The 16048-nt window shown below is 33.7% G+C and overlaps 1 protein-coding gene across 1 annotated transcript; it reads right to left on the bottom strand.

The window, feature by feature from the left end:
* Window positions 1–6957: 6957 nt before the first annotated feature.
* LOC131632357 (uncharacterized) lies at window positions 6958–12406 on the bottom strand. Its single transcript, XM_058903111.1, has 4 exons — window positions 11503–12406; window positions 8863–9548; window positions 8100–8636; window positions 6958–7062 (listed from the first exon to the last, which is right to left on the bottom strand). The coding sequence occupies exons 1-4, from the start codon at window positions 12404–12406 to the stop codon at window positions 6958–6960; spliced, it is 2232 nt and encodes a 743-aa protein (XP_058759094.1).
* Between the last annotated feature and the right edge of the window lie 3642 nt (window positions 12407–16048).

Genomic DNA, 16048 nt, shown 5'->3' with positions numbered 1-16048 from the left:
TATGTCTATGTTGATGGTGAGGGAATTGGACTTAATTGAACAATTCAGAGATTTGAGTTTAGTATGCGAAGACACTCCTAACAGTGTTAAATTGGGTATGCTGAAGCTGACTAGTGGTATTCTGGGGGAAATTCGAGAGGGTCAGAAGACTGATGTAGAGTTGGTTGATAAGTTGACTCTGATTAACCAAGGTAAGGGAGGTGAATTCAGAATCGACGAGAATGGTATAATGAGGTTTGGAGACCGTGTTTGTGTTCCTGATGTTGCCGAATTGAGAAGAAGTATTCTTGAGGAAGGACATCGTAGTGGATTGAGTATTCATCCTGGTGCTACAAAGTTGTATCATGACTTGAAGAAGCTGTTTTGTTGGTCTGGAATGAAAAAAGAAATAGCTGAATTTGTTTATGCTTGTTTAACTTGCCAGAAGTCGAAGATTGAGCATCAGAAGCCGTATGGAGCTATGCAACCGTTATTTATTCCTGAATGGAAGTGGGATAGTATATCTATGGATTTTGTTTCTGGGTTTCCGAGGACGGCGAAGAATATTGAAGCTATTTGGGTTATTATGGACAGGTTGACGAAGTCTGCTCACTTTATGCCGATGAGAATGGATTGCCCGATGGAGAGGTTAGCTCAATTGTATATTGAGAAGATAGTACATCTGCATGGTATCCCTTCGAGTATCGTGTCAGATAGAGATCCAAGGTTTACATCTCGATTCTGGGAAGGTTTGCAAAAGGCTTTGGGTACTAAATTGAGGTTGAGTTCTGCTTATCATCCGCAGACTGATTGTCAAACCGAAAGGATAATTCAATCATTGGAAGATTTGTTACGTGTCTGTGTATTGGAAAAAGGTGGTGCATGGGATAGTTACTTGCCGTTGATTGAATTCACCTACAACAATACTTTTCATTCGAGCATTGGTATGGCTCCATTTGAAGCTTTGTATGGTAGGAGATGTAGAACACCTTTGTGTTGGTATGAATCTGGTGAGAGTACGGTGATTGGACCAGAAATTGTACAAGAGACTACAGAGAAGATTAAATTGATTCAGGAGAAGATGAAGGCTTCTCAGAGTCGCCAGAAAAGCTACCATGATAAAAGACGAAGGACACTTGAATTTCAAGAAGGATATCATGTGTTCTTGAGGGTGACTCCTACGACTGGTGTTGGTAGAGCACTGAAATCAAGGAAGTTGACTCCGCGTTTCATTGGTCCGTATCAGATTACAGAGAGGGTTGGAGAGGTGGCTTACCGTATTGTGTTGCCACCAACGCTTGCAAATTTGCACGATGTATTCCACGTATCACAGTTGAGGAAATTCATTGCGGATCCAACTCATGTGATCCAGGTAGATGATGTGCAGGTAAGGGATAATCTGACAATTGAAGCTTTGCCTATGAGAATTGAAGATCGGAAGCTGAAGCAATTGCGTGGCAAAGAGATAGCACTGGTCAGAGTAGCTTGGGGAGGACTAGCAGGTGGAAATGTGACTTGGGAACTGGAAAGCCAGATGAAGGATTCCTACCTAGAACTATTTGCCTAAGGTATGTTTTCGAGGACGAAAACTCTTCTAGTGGGAGAGAGTTGTAACACTCCGTATTTTCGTAATTTAATTTAAACTAATTTAATTGAATTATAGGAACTATTTGGAATTATTGAGAATTGTGAGAATTAAGCAAATGGGCTTAAGTTGTGATTAGTAAAGAGGGGGTGTGTTGGTAGGCCCTATTACTAATTAGAATAGTTTTATTTTATTTTTCACAAAATAAGGGATTGTGAGAAAAGAGGAATATAACCAAGAGAAGAGAAGTCTGAACGTGAAAGAACAGAGAAGCGGAGAAGTGCGAAAAGAGGAAGAGCGAAGAATCAACCTTCAGGTAAGGGGGGACTCTTCCATTTATCTTCTATTATGGGATTATAGGTAGTAGGATGGAATTGAACATGTTGTTTATGTCAATTTAGTTATGCTTAGGTTGTAGAAATGTTAGGTTTTGGGAGAATTGGTTAATAACGTGGTATTGATCATGTATGGTGTGAATTGGATGGTTGAAATGTGTTACAAATGTGTTAATTTATGTTTGTGGTTGCTGTTTTGGTGTTATAATACATTTGGATGCGAATTGGTGTGGATTCGGGTTTCTACGGTGTTGGAAAAATGGGGTTTTTCCTGCTACAGCAGCGTTAGGAATCGGTTCCCAGTTGGGAGGAACCGGGTTCCCGTAGTAAAAATCAGAAGCGAAGGATTTCTGTTCAGTAGGAACCGGTTCCCATGTAGGTGCAACCCGGTTCCTGGTACTAAAAACCAGAGAGGTGTTTCTGAAGGATTTCAGGAACCAGTTCCCACGTAGGGAGGAACCGGGTTCCACGTACTTTTTCTAAATTCTATTTAACTTTAAAAACTCCTAACTTTTAAACCGTAAATCAAATTTTTGTGCCGTTTCGAGCATAGTGAAGCTAATAAAATGATTTACATAATAAAATAGTGTTTTGAATCGTGACTTGAAATTATTTTAAAACACTCAATTTTATTTGGTTGTGGTGGTTATGCGTACAGGCACATTAATGAATATTTTACCTGTTATGATGTTGTGGTTGTAATTGGTGTTTGATATACATATATTGTTGATGTAAAATATGTATTTTATTATGGTTGAGAAATAGCATAACTGTGTGTGGCTATTGATTATTGTATTGGTTGATGATTATGACATTTGGTTGGTTAATGTTGATGATGAGCATGTTATGGTTGATACATGCATTTCATATTCATTATGTGGCTGATCCTTGACGATGGTGGATCAGTGGTAGCTAATTCCCATTGTGTGGAATTAGTGAGTGGGTGTCGTCGTATCCTTGACGATGGTGGATCGGTGAGATGGGTTATCCCAGATTTGGTACCACATGCATATAGTTGCATTGCATTAGGCTACTTGTGTTATTATAACATGAATGGAAGATTGTCCAATGTTATAATATGTGTGATTGTGTATTGGTTGTGAATAATTGTGTGGTTGTGAATCTGATCGTAACTGTAATTGGGTGAATAGTATGTGATTGATATTTTATTATCTATATCTTATAACATTGGTTAAATGTGAATGAGACTCACCCTTACTGTTGTTATTTTTCAGATTGAGGAGTAGCTTTTGTACTTGGTGAGGATTAGCTCGTCAAGTAATTCGTTAGAGTCGGTTGGGTCCGTGTCATGCTCTGGTCGTGTAACACTGGGGACGTTATTTAGAGTTACTTGTTAAACTCTTTTCATTGGGTATTTTGCTTATGTTGGTGTTTTAAGTCTATGACTTTGGTTGTTTCATTATTCAAATGTTAAAGATATTTCCTCTGTGTTAACATGATAATCTGAATAATTTTGGTTTAACGTTCTCTTTTATGGCATGACATGAGTATTGTTTTAATTATATGGATGTTGTAAACCAGTTTTATGAGATATAAACGTCATTTGGTCGTAGCATCAGAGTGTTGAAACACATATTGAAAGACAATAAACTTTATTCTCATTTGGTCGACAAGATATTTCGAGCAGGTCTGAATTATATTTTTCACGAAGCCAAATGAGCTGATAATGTAGGTTCCAATAGCTCAAAGTGTGGTTTCACAATTGTGAAAACCTATGATCTCCCATGTGCCTGTTTTATATCTAAGAATTTGAAACTTGATAGTCCGCAACAAATGGATGAACTTTAAACTCACTAGAAAAGGCTCAGGTGTGATGATGATGTCATGAAAGATGAAAAATAAAATATCTCTATCTTAACCAAATGGGAAGTGGTACAAGAGAGATTTTTGAAAATTGATGACAATATGAAACTCCACATCAAAGATCGATTGAGGAAGATTGCTTATCCAAAAACCACAGACTTAAAACCACTCTCTCAACTGGTAAAAATAAAAGGTGCTCTTAAGAAGGTCAAACCTACACCATGTGACAATTCAACAATGGGGCCTCCTTCATATTTTGAACATGTTGACAATTTTTTTCTCGAATTCACCAACTTCAAAATCTCAAAAAAGTGTTTTCAAAGGAACTTGCATTAGCAATCCACCTCATTCATCGTCTCCACCAAAAATTCCATTCATTGAGAAGATGCTAGTTTTATGCACAAATACATTGAACGAATCGTCAATTTTGATGGTGTTTGTAATTGTGGTTTTCGAGTTGTTTCTGCTTTGCTTGGTGTTTTGAACTGGGCCAAGATTCGGCCCAATCTACTTTCGGCCCACTTAACCTTGGAGGTCCAAACCATCCCTGAGCCCATAAGGAGCAAACAGTGCACGGCTACTCGAGGACCCAACGGCACTAGAGTAAGCTACTTGGTGCTCGGCATGAGTGCTCCCCGCGAGCACCCCACCTGACGAGGACCTTCCTCCTCACTTGAACCCGAGTATGTCAAAGCGCGCTCCCCGCGAGCACCTTCTCTGTCGAGGACCCTTCTCCTCGTAGGGTTCCTTCACATTCAACCCCACGAATAATGCGGAATCCACGTGGTCCCTAAAAGACCGCGTCTCCCTTAAACTTCAGAATGGTTGACCAGGACGGAGAGCACTCACGCATCTCCGATATTTCCGCCTAGGAAACCTGGCAGTCTCTTAGTTGGGTCTGGAAATCCAGCCCAGTAGCGTGATCATGGCCCGGCGCTGGGGGCTATAAATACCCTCTTTCACTAGAGGGTCAAGTATTCATTCTCTTCTAACCTTTAGCTCGTACTTGCACTCTGATAGCTCGTATTCTTACTTTAGCATCGGAGTATCTTGCAGGTACACCCCCCCTTCACTTCTCAAAGATCCAGTTCCGAGCAGGCCTTGACGATCCGTCTGATCAAGTACGTTCACTTTGTAAAGGAGAAGAGGATCATACACTTTTCCTCCATCAACTTATCCAAGACTTGAGGGACCATAAAGAATCATGCGCACGACTATAAGGGAAAAAAAGAAAATTTTGATACAATTAATGACTCTCTTGTTCCTTGCATTAGTGGGCCAACATCGGAGGATAAATGGACGTGCTTCCCTGAAATGAGTAATCTCATAGCAAATGCGTATGATAGAGTGAGTATTGATCATCTCAAAAATATTTTTCCACCACGTACTACCCTACCTCAAAATCTCAATGATCATATTATACGAGTTGGGTGGATTTCAAATCCGCGGCATTTTGTTCAAGTTTATTTGAAACTGGGATGCCCTATATCACTTACATCATCAGAGTAGACAACTCATTCAACAACAAAAGCCGATACTTGGCTAGACCATTTTGTTGAAAGGACACAAAAGTTCACCAAATTGAGCGAAATTGAAAGAGAATCAGATAAACAAAAGTCAAAGGGGGTACCACCCATATTTTTAGATTTAGCCGGTGACAAATCTTTTGGTTCATTTTAGTTTTTCTTCATGAATGTATTATGTATAATCTTATATTGATATTAATGATGTCTAATAAATACATTTTGAAGTTTGCCAAAATATTATTTTTATTACAAATTATGTTTCTGTTCTGAAATAAAATTTCATTCTGTTCTAAGTGGCTCCGAAAATACATCTCCAATATAACAAAAAAGGGTGGTTCCGAAGATGCATTTCCGGAACATCCCCTAGTATAAGATAGAATTTCAGAGGTCCATATTTATCTACAACTACTATAAATATAGGGCACTTGTGTCATTGTTTCATACCAAATCATATTACACCAGAATGAACATCAATTGGCATGTTGCAAATGTCTACTTTAGTGGTGCAAAAACCTCAATTGAATTTAACATCAATGAATACATACCGTAGAATCTCCTACCATACGACAACAATAAAAAAATTATGAATATCGAGTACTGTTCGCCATCGATTGACAACAAAGAGAAGATTGAGTTCAACAACTATGAGCTGAAGACGGGTGCAAATTTAAGGACTATGTGGAATAATATCTCCCGTTTAGAAACAAAAGTTCCGATCGAGGTGGATGCGACGATTTCGAGATCAGTCGAAGATATTATGAAGATGTTGCAACGTCCACCTGCATATTAAAATGTAATGTTTGATTCATGTTAACATCATTTATGTAATGCTAATTTTAAGTTGTCAATGGTAATTTCATTTTGTTGACTTTCTAGTTTTCTGCATCTGCTTCAGTAGGCTACTCAAATACATCTCAATGAGATTGACGAAGATGCATCTCCAGAATAAAAATAGACAGAATCTTATGGCTTAACTCAAAATCAGCCTTTGATAGTATGCGTTTGGAGTATCAAAATGTACCTCTGAAATATAAAAGTATTATTGTATTTTCACGTGGCGTACTAATAATGGATAAAATACCTTAAGAAATTTCCTTTCCACATTATTGTCATCATTGATTACATTTGTTTTTGCCTTCATTCCTATCATTTGGAAACTAAACGCACAATGTAATCAACAAATTGCTATTTTCAGTACCTAACGGCTTATGAATACATAATGTACCTAACGCACAATATATATATATATATATATATATATATATATATATATATATATATATATATATATATATATATATATATATATATATATATATATATTTATTTATTTATTTATTTGTTTTAAAAAATACATCTTGTAATTTTTTATGTACTAAAATGGGACTTTCATTCTAAAACTTTTTAACATATTATTTTGCTATAAAAAACACTTCATCTTCATCACCAGCACTGTTTTTTATTTTGTTTCTTCTATTTTATTAGTTTCATATGCGTAAATATACTATGGAAAAGATGAATCTATTTCTAGTTTCTTTGTGATCAAATTCCTTTATCTCATTCCAAGAGAGCTAAAAGCTATACCAATTTATCTATTGCTATTACTTGTCGTGTCGCTGATTTAAAAAATATCAACTAAATATAAACTCTTAATAAACTATGAAATGTACTAAAAGAAACAATACTTGGTCACATCATAGGCAACACTTCAGTGCATATAAATCAACTCATCATCTTTGCATTCTCTAACTGCAATATCCAGTTTGTCACCAGCACTGGATGGCAATATATCACAACATTGTCTTCTTGGAGCCTGCAACTGAAATGAAAACAAAAATTTACATAAGATTATTTCAAGCGTTAAACCATTTTCCAAAAAACCTTGAAGACATGATCGCATTTTAGGACGTGCCAAACGGACTACTGCACAGCTATGAAGCACCGATACTTCAAAACCCCTGTCGTATCGTATCCGATACGCTCCGATACGCCGATACGCTCCGATACGTATCGAAGGAGTATCGGAATTTTTTAAAAAAATAAAAAAATAAAAAAAAATCCGATACGGCTGCGATACGCTTCCGATACGTCCCGATACGTGATCTTCAATTTTTTTTGCAAATTTTATTTTTTTAATGACTCTTCGTTTATTTTTTTATTTTTTAATAGTCATTATTTATTTCCCTATTTAATTCTTTCCTAATATTTATATTCCAATAATTTTTTAAATCAATTTTTAATATCTTATTTAATTAAATTCATCATTATTCATCATTAGTTGGGACTTCCTATTAGGCATATTAGGCAATAGTTGCACGTTAAGATAAAAGTAATAGGCAATAACTATTAATAATAACTATGCTAAGTTTTCAATGCCAATAATATTGATCATTAGTGACTATTATTAGTGACTATTTATATGACTAACATTTTCCAACATTGATACTATACCAATATCTTAGATTTAATATTTTTTAGTAATATAGTTATGTATTGAAAGTTCTATTATGAGAGTGGTTTTGTTAGACTATAATTTAACTAAATATTTTATTTTAATCTTTATATGCGTATCTTAAACGTATCGTATCTTGTATTATTCAATTAGTAACGTATCGCCGTATCGGATACGTATCGTATCCGATACTCGTATCGTGTCCGTGCTTCATTGCTGCACAGGTTCCAAAATTTTACACAGTTAAATTATGATTAAAAATGGTCTCGTATAATATCTGTCACAGTTAAACCATGAAAAAATAAAATCATATTTGTTTTGCCAGAGTTAAACAATGATTAAACTACGCGGTGCTTCCAAAAACTTAAAATTGATAAACAATAACAATTCTTAGTTACCTGTTTGATGTTAAGGTCTAGCTTATTCGAGACGACTTTGATAACTTCTAGTTTGTTCAGCGAACCCCGTTGTTCCTTCTGGCAATCATCTACAAATCTCTTATAATAACTGGTTATGATACCGTTTATACCCGAAGAAATGCTATCTAGATAAAAAATGGTGGGTCTTTCACAAGGATTAGAGTCAAATGGTTTTGTGTTGAACATATAAGTTTTTGCCAACACATCTCCGTTTTTCCATTGTTTGAATGTTTCTTGCACATTGACAGCTTCTGGTAAAAGCATATGGTCAGTGAATATTTGAACAGCATAACCCCATGATACTGAAACCGTCCATGAAAACATTTTGTTATAGCAAATTGTTTGTTGCAGAATTCTCTGAGAATCAACGTTTACTGCTTTGAATAAATGTTGGAGAGCGTGTGTTCTTGTCATGTTTGGAAAGATTGGATCTGTGTAATCAATGTGATGGAGTGATACTAAAGGAGTCACTGGATGTGCAGCTAATAGGCCAAACATGTTTCCAGTTAAATCAACCTATAACATTTCATAATCAAAAAAATAATACAAATTAGTCATAATTTTCACCATTTGAAACCAAAGCCGTCTCAAGTTTTTTGAGCCCTTGTAGGTTAGATTAACCATGAAAAAATATCAGAGGCCCTATGTAACAAAATTTTAACAGACGTTATTTAAGTACAATTTAACTGTAGTCCGCCCTCAAAGACGGCACTGACCATAATTTAAATAACCAATTTGTTACCTGATGAAAACCTGGTTCATGTGTCAATCCAACGCCAAGTTCAGCTAAACAAGAGTAAACCCTGCCATCACTTCCATAGAGATGATGATACCTTTCCATGCAAGAATCAAAAACCCTAACAAAAACTTTAGCCAGAGAGGAACTAATAGCAAAACCAGCACCACCAAAAGCCATTCCAAAACCAAACAAACGGTTCTGCTCATAAATCTCCGAATTCGCGCCAATATAATACCAAAGCTCGTGATCATATTTAGACAAAGTTTTCACCAAATTCTCCGGGATGAAAACAGTGTCGTCGTCTCCAAACACATACCACTTAACACCTGTATGATTCAAGGCTACCGTCTCCACAACTATGCGCGCGAGCCGTATTGCTGATCGATGTCCATCGCTGCAGGTGTATTGAAACCGGGACGTCTCTTGAGAGACACGTAAAAGAGGAAAAGAAGGGTCATCATTATTCTTAGGTAGACTGTCCATGAAAACATAGCCCTTCATTGTATTGTTGGCTTTCCACCATAGTTTGACATAGTCTTTTCGCTTTGTCCATGAACTATTGCTTGAGGCAATTCCAAATACTATATGATCAAGAGTTGTGTTCGTGGTTGCTGTTGCAGTTGCGGTTTTTGATACATCTTGTGATGAAAAATGTTGCAAATGTAGTAATAGGTTTGGATTTGAAGTACCTAATATTAGGACTGATACAATGACATAAAAGCCACAAAATGAAGATGCTACTAATATGAAATTCATCAAAAATTGTGCTTTTATGTGTTTCTGAAATAACTGCATGTCAATTCACAGAGAATTTTTTTCTCTGATTGTACAAAGTTTTGTTGATGATGGTGCAAAGTTTTATATAATTAAACAAAGAGTGACGCCGTGATTAAGGGTGAAAGACACATCAAAAAAAATATTTTTCGTTTTAAGTCAAAAAAATTTGATGTGTAAAATTAAGGTAAGAAAATTAATATATTCTAATAATATTTTTCGTTTTCATTAAAAATATTTAAGGGCCTTAAATGGAAAGGATATTCAATATATTTTCATTACAACTTATTTTAAGTATTCTATATATTTTTTTAATAAAATTATACTTCATCTAATCTTATTTTTGAGTATTCTATATATTTTTAGAATAAAATTATATTTCTTCTGATCTTATTTATAAATAAACCAATCGTTAGTTGATCCAGTGGTGATTGGCGCTGAACTTGGTAGGGAGAACCACGGTTTGATCCCCGCAACTGCGATTGAGAGGGGAATGGATCCACTTGATGCCAGAACTCGCCCCGAACCGGACTAAACCGGTGGTATAAAGCCAAAAAAAAATCTTATTTATAAATAAAATATACTTTTAAATTCATTACATGATCAGTGTATTTAATCTTTATAATAAATTAATTATTTAATAAATTTAGAATATAAACTCTCTCTTTTAAATAAGATTATAAGTATTAAAAATAATATCTTCTAATAAGATCTTTAATAAAAAATTATTTAAGAGTCTTGAATGAAGAATTTGTTTGACTAGTTTGTTATTAAAAATTATTTTAATCATTCTATATATTTGTTAAATTTTAAAAATATTTAAAATGAAAAATTTTATTTTCTGATTAGATTAAGATTGATCTATTCAGATTAAACTTAACTTGATTATTAATTTAAAATCGAACGGTAGAGATTATTTTGTGATTAGATTAAGATTGACCTATTCAGTTTTTTTTTTTAAATTATGATGGATACTCCAACCGTCAACAACAAGGCGGAAAACTCATACTTCTCAAAACAATTGAGAGGAAGGATATTCCATACATGAAAATTACATTTATCCGAAAGAACATAATAAGATTGAAGCCAAGTCCAAGATAAATAAACTACTCCCGTCATGCACTCGGTGAAGCTATACGCCTCATTTCTGAAAATGACCGCGTTATGCCTAATCCAAATGCACCAGATCGTAGCGTATTCGGAAAAAACTGATATTTATTTTAAAAAAACTATCATATCAATCGTTAGATTTAATTCATATTTAAAATATATTAATTATATTTTAAGAACAAGTTATGGAATTTTTGTGTATTTATGCTCCATATTTGAAAATAACAAAAAAGAGAATTTTTCCAAAAATATTTTCTATTTGCTATAATTATTAGAATATCATCATGATAGGAGAATCTTTTAGAAAATATTATGCTTGTTATTTAAATATTATCACAATATTTTTCTATTCTCACTATTATTTTGACTCATAATTTAATGATTTTAATTTGATCTATAATCTATTTTGATTGGAAAACATAAATTTTATTTAAAATATATTTATTTTATACTTTTTTTAGGTAGCATATTTATTTTATTTTATACTTTAGAATCAATATAGTTGTATAAACTATTTAATTTTATCTTCATTTTAAATTTTAGAATTCATATGTTTTTAATCATTGCATAATAATAAATATAATATATTATTGATTTTTTTTAATAGACAATGAGATTAAAAAAGGAGTATAAAGGAAAATTTCTACTACTCAAAGTAAATGAGAGGTAGAATATTCCAAACATGAAAGTTATAATTATCCACTAGTTTATAATTAGAATATAGCCACTTCCATGAATTAAAAACAATTTTTGACATACATTCGGTAAAGCTAAACAACTCATTCTTAAAAATGATCGCATTATGCCTAATCCAAATACACCACACCGTTACTAACCAAGTGACCGCGACAATTGATCTTTTGGCTAAAATCTTCACCTTCTCAAAGACAAAAGGGAACCCCTCAAACTCTTCCAAGGATATGTCTTCAATTGGACCAATCCACTCAAAAACCTTTTTCCAAATACCCACCACAACAACACAACCCCCTAAAAGATGCGATAAACATTCTTCATCCATCGAACAAAACACACAGAGTAAATAACTGCTATCCAAAATGCCCCTCTTATGCAAATGGTACTTTGTAGCTAATCTATTGTGAATAATCCTCCAACCAAAAAAAAGAGTTTTAGACGGAGCTTTTACCTTCCAAAGATGAGAAGAAGATTTAACAATAATTTGATTGAGGGGTGGTCCAGAAAGCTTAGCTTTGAACCTATTGTAGCAAGACTTAACGGTAAAAACTCCTTTCGAATTGATGCTCCATACCAAACCGTCCTTATCATTGTCCCTTGGAACCACATGTTGTATAAAGTCGCAGAGCTCTTGCCACAGAAAACTAGAACCGAGGTTGCTGTCATGGAAGAGCACGACTGCGTCCCATTCCCAACCATTAGCAGAGTACGGACCAGCAGCTGCAATCGAAGTAGAATCGTCGTGCAAAATGGCGAAAAGCTCAGTAAACACCAGCAGCAGCTGGTTACTGGCCCAACAGTTGTACCAAAAAGGAACGTCTAAGCCATTCCCAAGATTGCACACCATAGCCCCTATAAAATTATGATTCATCAAAAAAACATAATTATCAGATAAAAGAATGACCCTCCGCCATATTGAGTCACTTTTCTCAACAACGAAAATATTGCCAATGAGAACCTTCCTCTTCATGTTGTCATATCTAGAAGTAAGGATTCCACGCCAAACAACCTCTTCATCCGCTAAAATCCTTCACTTCCATTTACTAAGTAACGCGGCGTTCATCACCTCACATTCTTAACATCCTAAACCATATTCTTCGCGAGCTTTACAAACGGTATCCCAACACACCCAATGGATGGACCTTTTGATTTCACTCCCGTTCCAAAGAAAACTACTTCGAATAGCTCGAATCTCATTAAGAATCTTTGAAGGCGCTTTGTAGAAAGATAGATAATAAATGGGAATGACGTTTAACACGGAGTTAGTCAAGCACACCTGACCCACTATATTAAGATGCACTCCCTTCCAAACGGCTAACCTCCTCTTCAAAAGCGAAATCAAATCCTTACACATAGATAGCTTCCTCGGAATATCGCCCACTCTAACACCAAGAAATTTAAACGGGAGCATATCAACTTTGCAAGAGAGAAAGAAAGACGCCGCATCAAGATACCAATCACCCACATTAATGCCATAAATATTACTTTTATGGAAGCTAACCCTCAAACCCAACATTAACTCAAAATTCCCAAGAATTGATTTATCACCTATATTTTCACTTAGTTAAAAATGTTGAAGAATGTAAAGCTGTTACCTATATGTTAAAGTAAATAAATCAATAAATTAAAATATAAATAATAAGCTTATTTTCAATATTTTTAATCAATAAATATTGTGAAAAACGATGTCAAGAACAAAATATAATAGGGAATTAGGGAAGATAAGAAGAACACAAGAATTGGTTATAATTGCTATTCTTTTACTTTCTCTTAAAACAAGATTACAAGTTTACAAGAATAACAAATAACCTCTCTCACCCTAAATTAGGATTTGCAGCTTTTCAATGATGAAAGACTAGTATGCTATTTATAATAAAACCTAACATACTAACTAATGGGCTTTTTCCACAAGGTCCATTACACAAGTCAACTTAATAAACAAGCTAACTTAACAAATTAGGGTTAAACACTAAACCTAATTTAACATGCTAACAACCCTAGCATCTTCGACACAAGCATGTGAACAACCTTCGACTTCACGCTTAATCCTGTCGAACCAAGAAGCTACCCTTCGACCATACTAGAGTTCGATCCAATATCTCACAAATCTCCACCTTGGATCTAACTCTACAGCATCAAGAGAACAAACTAACTTTCTTCATGCAGCTTTCTCAACTGCATACAGTGGAAAAACTTGCAACTTGGCAATGTCTTCTCTCTTTTGCTTAACGCAGCGTCCATAGCCGCCGCACCCTTCAACGCTTTCAAACAACCCTGCTGAACCAGTAGGGCTTTCATCTTCAAGCGCCACCGACCGAAATCATTCACTCTGGTGAACTTTTCAATATCATACTTTGTTGAAGGCATCTTTTCCACGCTCACCGCACCAATTTGTTGTGAAAAACGATGTCAAGAACAAAATATAATAGGGAATTAGGGAAGATAAGAAGAACACAAGAGAATAAAGAACAAGGAAGAATTGGTTATAACTGCTATTCTTTTACTTTCTCTTAAAACAAGATTACAAGTTTACAAGAATAACAAATAACCTCTCTCACCCTAAATTAGGATTTGCAGCTTTTCAATGATGAGAGACTAGTATGCTATTTTTAATAAAACCTAACATACTAACTAATGGGCTTTTTCCACAAGGCCCATTACACAAGCCAACTTAATAAACAAGCTAACTTAACAAATTAGGGTTAAACACTAAACCTAATTTAACATGCTAACAACCCTAGCATCTTCGACACAAGCATGTGAACAACCTTCGACTTCACGCTTAATCCTGTCGAACCAAGAAACTACCCTTCGACCATACTAGAGTTCGATCCAATATCTCACAATAAAAATATATAATAAATAAACAATGTGTTTTATTTGAAGAGTTAAATAAGTTTTTGGTCCCTATAAATATTGCAGTTTTCATTTTTAGTCCCTCCCTGCCTTTAGGCAACGATTTTTACAAAAAAAACCGTTGCCAAAACCAGCTAAAACTGTTGCCAAAACTCAGGAGGGACTAAAAATAAAACTGCAATATTTATAGGGATCAAAAACTTTTTTAACCTTTATTTAAATGGTCACAACAATAGTTGAACATGCAAAGTTAAAAAAATATTGCAAATAAATAAATCATCCAATTAAAATATAGATAATAACTTTACATTCTTCAAATTTTTAGTTAAGTGAAAATATAGGAGATAAATCAGTAATATGCTATATTTATAATTATGTAATGTAATGAATAGAATTATACGAATTTTAAAATATAAATTAAAGACAAAATTAAATAATGAATAAAACTATATCAATTTTAAAGTACAAAATAAATATGTTATAAATAAAATTAATTTTTTTCAATCAAAATAAATTATAGATTTAATTAAAATTAATAAATTAGTAGTCAAAATAATAAAGAGAATAGAAAAATGTTGTGATAATATTTAAATATGAAACATAACATTTCTTAAGAGATTCTCCTATTAGGATGATCATGATATTCAATTAAAAAAGGTCAAGGTAGTGGAAACCAGCTAAACTCTAAATGATAGCAAACATAAAAATCACAAATACACGAAATTAAATATGCTAATGAGAAAATGGTTTTTTCCAAAAAACTAGATAAGATGGAAAACTTTAAAATTAATTTAATTTTTTTATTATGAATATAAGTTCGATGTGCTCTCAGGGCCGATCCTGTGTCAGGACAAGCACAAAGCTCATGTCTCAAAATTTTTGGGGGCTCAAGATTTGAGTTATGTGCTTTGTAAATTAAAAGGATATATATTAAAGAACCATTAGACTATTTATAATGGAGGTGTTGAATTTTTTTTTCAATAGTTGAATTGGTACAATGGTGTGTTGAATCATATGTTGAAAGTGATGTAGATTATTTAGTGTTGAAAACATTCAACATGTTGAATGAGAAATTAGTGGGGGCCACATAATATTTTTGGCAAATTATTATTGGTTGTTGTGAGTGTTTATATTTTTATTTCATGATAATTATTTAATGTCATTTATTTTATAGTAAATAAATTTTTTATTTATTTTTATTTTCACCAAAATTCATCATTTTTTTTTTTGTCTATAAATAGAGACTTGGTTCATTTGATTTGGACACACCAAAAAATTCCACTTTTTTCATAATTTTTCATAATTTCAATTGATAATAATATTAATATATAATTAATAATATTAAAATTCATCATTTTTCATAATTTCAATTGATAATAATATTAATATATAATTAATTTTAATATATAATCATAAAACAAAAATATAAAAGAAAATAAGAATATGAAATAAAAGTAGTGGGGTAGGGTGTTGAATCTATAAAATAACAAAACAAATGTACCTGGAAAATACTCAATTGCCCTTTGCTCAAAAAATTACACCTAATTGTTTTGGGGGCAAAATGTGTCTAAAAATTACTTTTTGTGACTAAATTCAGAATTTGGCTGCATTGAAACTAATGGTTTGGTCTGTTTGTGTTACCATTGGGCCACATATGTACAATATCCAATTTGCATTGTAATGTAACTGAACCATAAAATTTTCATCAGTACAAATGTTGCAGATTTCAAGACTGTACCAACAGTAAATTTTACTT

This window comes from Vicia villosa, unplaced genomic scaffold (genome assembly GCF_029867415.1).
Source record: "Vicia villosa cultivar HV-30 ecotype Madison, WI unplaced genomic scaffold, Vvil1.0 ctg.000938F_1_1, whole genome shotgun sequence".
Classification (NCBI taxonomy): domain Eukaryota; kingdom Viridiplantae; phylum Streptophyta; class Magnoliopsida; order Fabales; family Fabaceae; genus Vicia; species Vicia villosa.
Note: the sequence above shows the minus strand (reverse complement) of the source record. Positions and strands in the feature narration are given on the sequence as shown.

Coding starts and splice junctions, on each gene's coding strand:
- LOC131632357 (XM_058903111.1), bottom strand. CDS start 12,406: ATGAAGAGGAAGGTTCTCATTGGCAATATTTTCGTTGTTGAGAAAAGT. Junction 9,549..11,502: donor GTTGTTTAGCTTTACCGAAT/GTATGTCAAAAA, acceptor TCCTAATATTAG/GTACTTCAAATCCAAACCTA. Junction 7,063..8,099: donor TAGACCTTAACATCAAACAG/GTAACTAAGAAT, acceptor TTTCAGTTGCAG/GCTCCAAGAAGACAATGTTG.